The 10,049-nt window shown below is 40.9% G+C and overlaps 1 protein-coding gene across 2 annotated transcripts in view; it reads left to right on the forward strand.

Annotated features, from left to right (window-relative positions):
- xpo1b (exportin 1 (CRM1 homolog, yeast) b) overlaps positions 1 to 10,049 on the forward strand; it is a 37,386-nt gene that overhangs the window by 10,744 nt on the left and 16,593 nt on the right. For both annotated transcript variants that reach the window (XM_020623293.1, XM_020623294.1), the window contains exons 5-14: positions 1,598 to 1,659; positions 3,421 to 3,465; positions 5,271 to 5,452; positions 6,372 to 6,420; positions 6,529 to 6,648; positions 6,754 to 6,882; positions 6,962 to 7,120; positions 7,313 to 7,510; positions 8,085 to 8,223; positions 8,621 to 8,802. In XM_020623293.1, coding sequence (XP_020478949.1) covers positions 1,598 to 1,659; positions 3,421 to 3,465; positions 5,271 to 5,452; positions 6,372 to 6,420; positions 6,529 to 6,648; positions 6,754 to 6,882; positions 6,962 to 7,120; positions 7,313 to 7,510; positions 8,085 to 8,223; positions 8,621 to 8,802 — 1,265 coding nt within the window. The remainder of the gene's footprint in view (positions 1 to 1,597; positions 1,660 to 3,420; positions 3,466 to 5,270; positions 5,453 to 6,371; positions 6,421 to 6,528; positions 6,649 to 6,753; positions 6,883 to 6,961; positions 7,121 to 7,312; positions 7,511 to 8,084; positions 8,224 to 8,620; positions 8,803 to 10,049) is intronic.

The raw sequence follows: 10,049 nt of genomic DNA on the forward strand, positions 1-10,049 counted from the left end.
TTTGGCATGCACGAATCTTTGCTGCTGTCTTTTTTTTTAAAGATGCCGTTTGTCAGAAATCGGCGTGTGATGCTGCCGAAAAGGTTTTGGTGAACTTTATTAAATGGCCAGACGAGGAACAAAACCATCTTTTTAATAAGAGAATTAACGCTAAACAAAAAACCATACAAGACACGGGGTAAAAAACCACACTGACGGGTCGGTATCACAGTCCAAGGTCAGAGCCAGCAAACACATATATCAAAGGGATCCAAAATACGTAGTCCAAAGGGAAGTCCGATAATCATACACAGTGGCAGTCCGTAACAAGAGGGCAAGGCAGAACAGAATAGTCAGAGTATACGATCCGGGTCAGAAACACAAAATACCAAAACCGAAGAAAATGCTGGAAAGTCAGAGCTGGGGTCTAGAACAATCTGGCGGGGATTGATGGGTGAAGGCTGCTTATAACGCGGTGCAAACAGGTGCAAACTATCGGGAGCAGGTGAATCTAATGTGAGTGATGAAGAAACAAAAAAGACCGAAACTGTGGTGAAACAAAAAAATAGGAACGTCAAAATAAAAGCCTGACAGGAAGCAGTGGAACCGAATCATGACAGCAGTTAAGAGTTGCCAAAGCCAGAAGTATTCTCATCTTCCACCTAGAGCCTTTAATTAGGAAACATTTGACTTTTACATTAATACCTATTATGAATAGGTATGAATATGTGAGGTTTTTTTGTACAATATAAATTCTTCTTTATAGATGGGGCATTGGGTAGAAACATTAGAGGGTTGCAGTATATCAATATTTTATATTGGTCTAACAAAAGTGTAAGGTTTAAAAATGTCAGACTTAAATTGCCAACTCTACTTTAGTTTATCTTAAGTTTTTTAAATAAAATATATTCTCTATTGTTATCATCTTTTGATTTTTGAAGACTAGGAATTTAAAAACAGTGGGACGAAAAATGTCATGAGAAAAAAAAACAATATTTTGAAACAAAACTAATGGGGATTTTGCCTCCCTCCATTTTTTTATCATCTTGCTGAAAATTGTTTTTCATTGACCTAAGACTTGCCTGCTTCTGACCATAGATGCCTGAATTTTGTTCAAGTGGCAAACCCAGTGCAGGGCAACTGGCAAGTATGTCTTTTCCACCCCTGTGTCAGAGTATTGCCTTGTTTTCAGCTCTGCTCACTACACCCTAGCTTATAGGTTTTAGAACTGAGCACAGCTACAGTCTAGAAACAAATGTGAGGGAGCTGAAAACAGTTTTTAAAGATGCTCTGCCCACACCGCCAGTCTTGACTGTGACAGCACATGGAGAAATGTAACTTGCACTGACCAAAAGCTTTGCCCTGTAGACGTTCAGTGGCAGCTGTAGAGCACATCCAAGTGTTTACAAGCTGGCTTTGCAAGACTGGGTAGAAGGAGGACCACACCTTCTTTAAAATACACAAGTACCCAGATAACAATGGCTGATTTTAGCTACTTATGCACAGACCTTTGGGGTTACTGCTCTAATCAACTCGTCATCTCGAGATATATTAAGATTTGCATATTTTATTGGTACATGCTAACGGCGTTCTTCTGCTTTATTTGTGTAATTGCCAGGTATAAAAAAGTATGTTGTTGGGCTCATTATCAAGACTTCATCAGATGCATCAAATGTGGAGGTGAGTAAACTTTGGAAAACATTTAAACCTTAGTTACACTTTAGGTGTAATTGTATGTGCACTAGTATAGGACTTGTACTTAATACAGTGAAAGTTGACAACACATTGGTAACAGCTGAGCTGCATCTAGATAAAATAATTCTCATGAAATGAATGCTTATTATTTAAGCTCTTTTTCTAAAGTTGGACCAACATAAAAAACCCCACCTACAGTCAAATAACTGTTGTAATATCTCTTAAATGAAATGATTTGGACTCGCTTTTGAGTGTCAGGGTTAACTCCTACCTGCACTGATGTGGTCAAAAGTTTTACTTACCACAACTAAGGGACTGTTGATTTTGTTAGCATTAGACACTGTCAGCTAATTAGAGTGAATCTTATAGAGTTTTGTGTCCATGTTACATCAGCGCCAGGTAAACTGTCTCCGAGCCTGCTGTGAGTAATGTTGCTAACCACAGTGCTTTGTAATGCAGGCCAAAGATGGCGAGTTCAGTAGCAGAGTTTCGGCCAACTTGACCACTCAACCAGAAGCTAGAATTTAGATGACTAGAGCTGAATCAGCTCTTGTGAAAAAGCAGAGTTTAAATTGTAATCTATCATTTTGTTTATGTGCAGCCCGCACATCATTTACATCATCTTCTCTGACTGGGCAGTTGTTTTCCGATGTATCTGCCACTGTCACAATACTAACAATGACTGTGAGTTGTCTATGGATTGTCTATGTTCTTCTTTTTTTATATCCTGGTAACTTGTTACTCGCATAGAGAAAAATTGTGGTGGGTGGCTTCATTTAGTTTGAAACTCCTTCACATAGTGGAGTGGAGCAGTAAACAACGCTGAAATCAGCATGTTTGTGGCTGGGTCTCACCTGGTTGTCACTGGCACTGTGTCAGGATTTTGGCATAAAGTTGAGTGCTCCTCAGCATCCCCCTATAGTGTTGCTGGACACTTTTTAAATCTGCAGGGGTGCAAAGCTGGGTCTTGTTCATAGTGAATAGCAGCCATTGCTAGCCCAGCCTTTTCATTCTGTGAACAGTCCTGGTGGCAGTAACATATAAAAATCACTTAGTGCTGGTGCCCAATAAGGTAAAAAGGCTGTCTACCTCTAACTGATATACTACACACTTGGCTGTTTGTATTTAGCTTCATGTTGAGAAGGCAGCTCCAGGCATGTTTCTGGTGTTTGCATCAGTCTCAAGTACATACAGTAGCTCTGCAGAACAGTAAACATTAAAGTGAACTGCATAGATTTTTACCAAGTTTATTTTGGTTACTGAACCAACCACACTGACCAGAAAGTTTTTGCATAGTGGTTGGATTTGAACTGGGATTTCACGTTCAGGTACAAGAAGTCTTTAAATGGTCTGTCATCCAGAAAACCCACAACTTTAGTACACATTAGAATTATGAAGTTTATTTTCATATTAAATTAGCCAGTTCTGAAGCTTCTCTTAAAACCATACTCATCTTCACTCCCTTCTGACAATAGCTAAAATAGTTTATCTACTCTGATCCTTACAATTTATAAAAGGTATAATATTTAACTCAATTATGTCATTGTCCCTTTGAGTCATACCACCTTTTAAATGTCTCACTGCTTGATTTATGCCCTCTAAGCCTCTAAGCTTATTTTGTGCTGGATTTCATTTCAGTATAACTGGTTTGTCATGCTCCAAATTAATGATGAAATGACAGAAGGCTTGTGTTGGGAAACTGATTTCACTGACATTCCTTTATTATTTGTTTATTTTACTTTTTAGAAAGAAAAGGTGTACATTGGGAAGCTGAACATGATCCTTGTTCAGGTAAGCCTTCAGTGCTCATGACAATCAGCAAGTTTGACATGAGCTTTTTTTTTTATATAATGATCATTATTGTTTATATGATGCCTGACCATTATTGTAACCCAACACCATGGATACACAAGCTCATTGTGCTCTGTTAAAACACTGCAGTGTTTTCCTGACTCCACAGTGTTGCGTGTGAGTGAATTGTGGTGAGGCATAAAGACGTGGCAGGAACAGTTTTAGTGAAGGGATCCACACTGACAGCGAGAAAGTATGGCATAGCAGGGAGCCAGTTACACACATCTTGCTCATTGCCTAAGACAGTTGAAAGCCACTAACACTGGAAGAGGAATGAGCACACTTACTGATACAGAGTGTGCTATACAAGAGTATAATATACATAACCAAGTGTGTTAAGCAAAATACAACAGTGTGGCCCAGTAGCTGGTGCAGAAAATTCCTGAGTGAGGATGGTTGGTCAGTTTCTCACACAGGCAGCTGAGTTAGCTGTTTATCAGATGAACTGAGATTAGATTTGGTAAATGACTACAAAAATAAATGATAGTCAGTGAATTCCTTAATATTACTAAACTGTAATTTTGTATTTGCAAACCAGTGAATTAATTTTCTATCATTACAGTTGTTTGGTGTGGATTATGAATGAATGGCTTTTCTGTAGCTATAGTGAGGAGGTATATGCAGAGCAATTCAGTAATTAACAGATAAAATGTCTTTGACATGCATGACCTCTAAATGCTGGATGCTTTAGCATGCCTCTGTGTGAAACACAGCACTATAGAGGTCATATAAAAAGAGACAGACAAATTTGTTTTATATAGGATGTTAGGATGGGGGTCTTGCTGCTGTCTTGGTGCTGCCCTCAGCTTTTGTAGTGATACTTTTTAGCCTGAAGATGTCACTCTTAATTAACCTGTCTGACTCTGAAACTGTCAGTTAAATTCATGATTTCTAATAATCAGATATGAATTCTCCTTCAATGTTTCAGCCAAGGCAGCCAGCAGCACTGGTTGAAAAGAGGATTTTGTTGAAGAGACAAAGCTGCAGTGGAGGCTCTGTGTTTGTTTGTATAGAAACTTAGGTTCTAAGTTTTCATTATTGATGTAGCAGTTTTTATCCAGCAAAGGTTTCAACAGTGACACACAGTTAAAGTGTGGAACAACATGTTATATAACAAATAGGATCAGTGATAATTCTACCCTCACTCTAGGTAAGTGCTGAATCCTGCAAATGCTCAGCTGTACAAATGAGATGTTCACTCCTGTGTGATGTCTGATCAGCATACTAGTGTGGACCACTGTAGGACACTATTATGAGGTTATTGTATGTATATCAGAAAGGCCTTGAGATTGACAAATTAGGCTTTAGTGCCTTATTGGGGCCCACATTCTGAATGTGTGTGTTTGATTGATGTATATTGGTGTGAGGAAGAGAGAGTTTGGCTCTCTGCATTAATGCCAGTGCAAGTGAGTCACTGCTTTCGTCAGCTGAGCTAACGTTGCTTTGGCCTTGAGGCACTGTAGAGCTCCAGATTCCATGCTTGTCCTCAGCAGGATACATGTATGTTGCATTTGTACTAGTGAGGTTTGCTTGTAAACACTGTTACATTGTATTTACTACTGTTTGCTGGTAGTACATTCTCCTACAAAGCAGAAACTGGGGATATTGAAAGGAGGAATTGTCATTTTAAGCAAGAGATTCATCCCCTCAAATTTTTCATTTTCAGATCTCGCATCCTTTTGTGTGGTAAATGTCACTGTTCAGCCATGTAACACCAATATGTGTGTGTGCCCCTGTGTGTGTAGATCCTGAAGCAGGAGTGGCCCAAGCACTGGCCCACCTTCATCAGTGACATTGTGGGGGCAAGCCGTACCAGTGAGAGCCTTTGTCAGAACAACATGGTGATACTCAAGCTGCTCAGTGAAGAGGTCTTTGATTTCTCCAGCGGCCAGATGACCCAGATCAAAGCTAAGCACCTAAAAGACAGGTCAGCATGCTGCTGCTTACTTTTTTAAACCCTGGAAAGCAAAATCATGGTCATTTTAGGAAGTGCTGACGAATTTGTATAAAAACTTAGAAATGTGTTTGTTTTTTATCATTATCCTAATTATCCTTGTGCAGGCCTACATGTTGTGGATGATGGCATTAATATAAGATTTATAAGTAATCTGTGTAGTTCCAGTATGTTTAATGTATGTAAATGAGCTCTTCAGCCAGTCTGTTGGGCTGCACAGCATGGAAAACTTTGATATAAACAGTCTGAAGCAGGATGTCAGAGGTGAATAAGCTTTGTTTCCCCCATATCCAAACTATCTGTCTGTCAAGCAACTGTTGTCAATGTCATATTCCATCATCCTATTGCCCAGGTTTGGCCACAGATTATTTTGCCCTTTTCTTATTCCAATGTTTCCAGAGATGTTCACTGGGGTTGAAGTCCTAAAAGACTGAGGGGAAAGCTGTACAAGTTCTTTTTTTGTTCTTCTGGATGTGTGCTTTCTCAAAAATTCTGCTCGGGCTTCAATGCATCTTGACCTACTGGAGGAAAGTTTCACCTCATTGTTTTAAGATACATTCAGTTGTAAATGTTGGCAGAGTAGAAAATTGTCTTTGTTGAAGTCAGACTCCAGTGTAGCTCAAACAGTGTCGCACCTTTTCGGCTGCTATACTCACACTAAGTGATTCGTACTGTCCCCAAGCACGTTTGTCTCCCAAAATTCAGCTTGTTTAGCTAATTTGATTGCTTTCTGTCCAGCATACCGCACCCTGACCTGCTTCAAGAGGCACATTGATAAATTGTTTTACAGTAAACATCATCATAAAGTTTGATATCTTGAAAGAGACTTTCTCTGAAATGAAGCTTGCAGTAAGATTGTGTGTTCTTAAATACGTTTCTCTGTTTCTTTCAGCATGTGCAATGAATTCTCCCAGATATTCCAGCTTTGCCAGTTTGTTATGGTATGCACAACATTATCTACTTGTAGCATTGTTGTACAATATTTGATTTTCTGTTGCATTCCAACATTTGTCCTCAGCTTGTTTGTCATCTCATTGGTTGTATCTTAGGAAAATTCACAGAATGCCCCACTGGTTCATGCCACTCTGGAGACCCTCCTACGTTTTCTCAACTGGATTCCTCTGGGCTACATCTTTGAAACCAAACTGATCAGCACATTGGTATATAAGGTGTGGACATGCAGATGCACACAATGTAATGTAGCAGTTTTACTTTAATTGTAGAACTATTTAATCAAAATGGTCTTTAGCTGAACATGTTTCTACTGTGTTCAGTTCTTGAATGTACCCATGTTCCGCAATGTGACTCTGAAGTGCCTGACGGAGATTGCCAGTGTCAGCGTCAGCCAGTACGAGGAGCAGTTTGTTACCCTCTTCACACTGACCATGTGTCAGCTCAAACAGGTGGGCTACATAATGGCTCTGGATAAAACAACCCTGACACACCCCTCGGTCTTAGACACTAATGAAATATACTGTGTAGATGCTGCCTCTGAACACCAACATTCGGCTGGCCTACGCCAACGGGAAGGATGACGAGCAGAACTTCATTCAGAACCTCAGTCTGTTCCTCTGTACTTTCCTTAAAGAGCATGGGCAGCTCATTGAGAAGCGGCTTAACCTAAGAGAGACATTAATGGAGGTAAGAGAGAACACAAAGTCACAGAAAAGCAATACTCTTCATATCCCAGTAGTATAACTGCTTATATACATACAAAGGCTGCAAAGGGGGAAAATGCACATTGCAGATTCAACAAACAAGTCTGTTGAACAGAAACTGTCTTTATGTTAATTCTATATTCACAGTCTTATTCTTCCCTTGGTCCTCTTTCAGGCCCTCCACTACATGCTGCTGGTGTCGGAGGTGGAAGAGACAGAGATCTTTAAAATATGTCTGGAGTATTGGAACCACTTGGCTGCTGAGCTCTACAGAGAGAGTCCCTTTTCTACGTCCACATCCCCCCTGCTCTCAGGCAATCAGCACTTTGACGTGCCACCACGCAGACAGCTCTATCTTCCTGTCCTTTCCAAGGTACTGCACGTAACCAGTTATATTTTACTAAACTCCTTTATTAAAAGCACACACACAGATTTGTCATTGTCTCTCATCATTGTCATGGCCTTCAGCTGACAAATTCAAAATCAGATATTTGGAATTTGTAGTTGAATTTATACGACATTTTTTAAAAATTTGGAAACATTTATTACTTACAAGGAAAAGCTGGCACAGAAGGTCGGTGTGCAGGGCTGCAGAGCTGTTTCAGGTTATACAGCCTTCAGAAGTCTTAGCTTGCAGTCATACTAGAATCATTTGGCTCTATTCAAGCAACAGGTGGCTGCTAAACTGCTGCCAAAGAGTTGCTAGTTATGTTATTGAAAATCAGCAGCCAGTTAAGTAGCATAACAGATTTCTTCTCTCTGTGGTGATAAGCTTTTACATTCAATAAGTGTGTGTGGTGTGTGAGTATAGCCATAAAACAAACACTACATTGTGTTATTCTTTAACATTTGTGACCACATGGATGCTATGTACACTGTGATGTCAGAGGAGCAAGGCAGTTCTTCAGTGTGTGTATGTGCTGACAGGTTTTTATCTCTTGTGACAGGTGCGCCTACTGATGGTAAGTCGGATGGCCAAGCCGGAGGAGGTACTGGTGGTGGAGAATGATCAGGGGGAGGTGGTCAGAGAGTTCATGAAGGACACAGATTCCATCAACCTCTACAAGAACATGAGGGAAACCCTTGGTACGGCTCGGTGCACAGAGCGTTGCTCTGTGCAGTTTGCATGTTCTCTTCATGTCTGTGTGAATTTCCTCTGAATGCTCTGTTTTCTCCCACAGTTCAAAGACATGTAGGTTAGATTGATTGGAAACTGTTGGAGTGTATCTGCTGGGATGGATTCAGTTAAACATGTATCTTTTAGACTTGTACTCTATGCTTTGTCAAGGTAAAAAAAGTAGCCATAGAGCACCAATCACTGGTGCAATTGGCTCATCACACTAGCAGATTGTTTTTTAGGGTAAGGGTGTGTTGCCCATTTTTGCAACCTTTGTCCCCGGTAACTCTTGTACCTTTAGGCTTCAAGTTTTTGTTTAAGGGTCATTGTACAGTGATAATAAAACTGTGCTCTGTCATCCTGCAGTGTATCTCACTCACTTGGACTACGCAGACACAGAACGTATAATGACAGAGAAGCTTCACAACCAGGTGAACGGCACTGAGTGGTCATGGAAGAACCTCAACACACTGTGCTGGGCCATTGGATCCATCAGCGGGGCCATGCACGAGGAGGATGAGAAGAGGTTCCTGGTCACTGTTATCAAGGTGTGAAAAAACACTGAAATCATCCTAATAATGTCTAAACTGCTGGCAACAAAAGTGAGTACACCCCTAAGTGATAATGGCCAAATGGGGCCCAAAGTGTCAATATTGTGTGTGGCCGCCATTATTTTCCAGCACTGCCTTAACCCTCTTTGGCATAGACTTCAGCAGACCTTCGCAGGTTGCCACTGGAGTCCTCTTCCACTCCTCCATGACTACGTCACGGAGCTGGTGGATGTTAGAGACCTTGCCCACCTCCACCTTCTGTTTCAGGATGCCCCACAGATGCTTAATAGGGTTTAGGTCTGGACACATGCTTGTCCAGTCCATCACCTTTACCCTCAGCTTCTTTAGCAAGGCAGTAGTCGTTTTGGAGGTGTGTTTGGGGTCGTTATCATGTTGGAATACTGCCCTGCAGCCTAGTCTCCAAAGGGAGGGCATCATGTTCTGCTTCAGTATGTCACAGTACATGTTGGCATTCATGAACTGTAGCTCCACACTGCCAGCAGCACTCGTGCAGCTCCAAACCATGACATTCCCACCACCATGCTTGACTGTAGGCAAGACACACTTGTCTTTGTACTCCTCACCTGTTTACTGCCACACATGCTTGACACCATCTGAACCAAATAAGTTTATCTTGGTCTCATCGGACCACAAGACATGGTTCCAGAAATCCATATCCTTATTCTTGCTTGTCTGCAGCAAACCGTTTGTGGACTTTCTTCTGCATCATCTTTGGAAGAGGCTTCTTTCTGGGACAACAGCCTTGCAGACCAATTTGATGCAGCGTGCGGCGTATGGTCTGAGCACTGATAGGCTGACCCCCCCACCCCTTCAACCTCTGCAGCAATGCTGGCAGCACTCATACATCTACAGTGGGGCAAATAAGTATTTGATACACTGCTGATTTTTCAAGTTTTCCCACTTACAAAGAATGGACAGATCTGTAATTTTCATCGTAGGTACACCTCAACTGTGAGAGACAGAATCTACAAAAAATTCCAGAAAATCACATAGTTAGATTTTTAAATAATTTATTTCCATTTTATTGCATGAAATAAGTATTTGATACAACAGAAAAATAGAACTTAATATTTGGTACCGAAACATTTGTTTACAATTACAGAGGTCAGACGTTTCCTGTAGTTCTTGACCAGGTTTGCACACACTGCAGCAGGGATTTTGGCCCACTCCTCCATACAGGTCTTCTCCAGATCTTTCAGGTTTTGGGGCTGTCGCTGGGCAAC

Source organism: Monopterus albus, unplaced genomic scaffold (genome assembly GCF_001952655.1).
Source record: "Monopterus albus unplaced genomic scaffold, M_albus_1.0 scaffold296.1, whole genome shotgun sequence".
Classification (NCBI taxonomy): domain Eukaryota; kingdom Metazoa; phylum Chordata; class Actinopteri; order Synbranchiformes; family Synbranchidae; genus Monopterus; species Monopterus albus.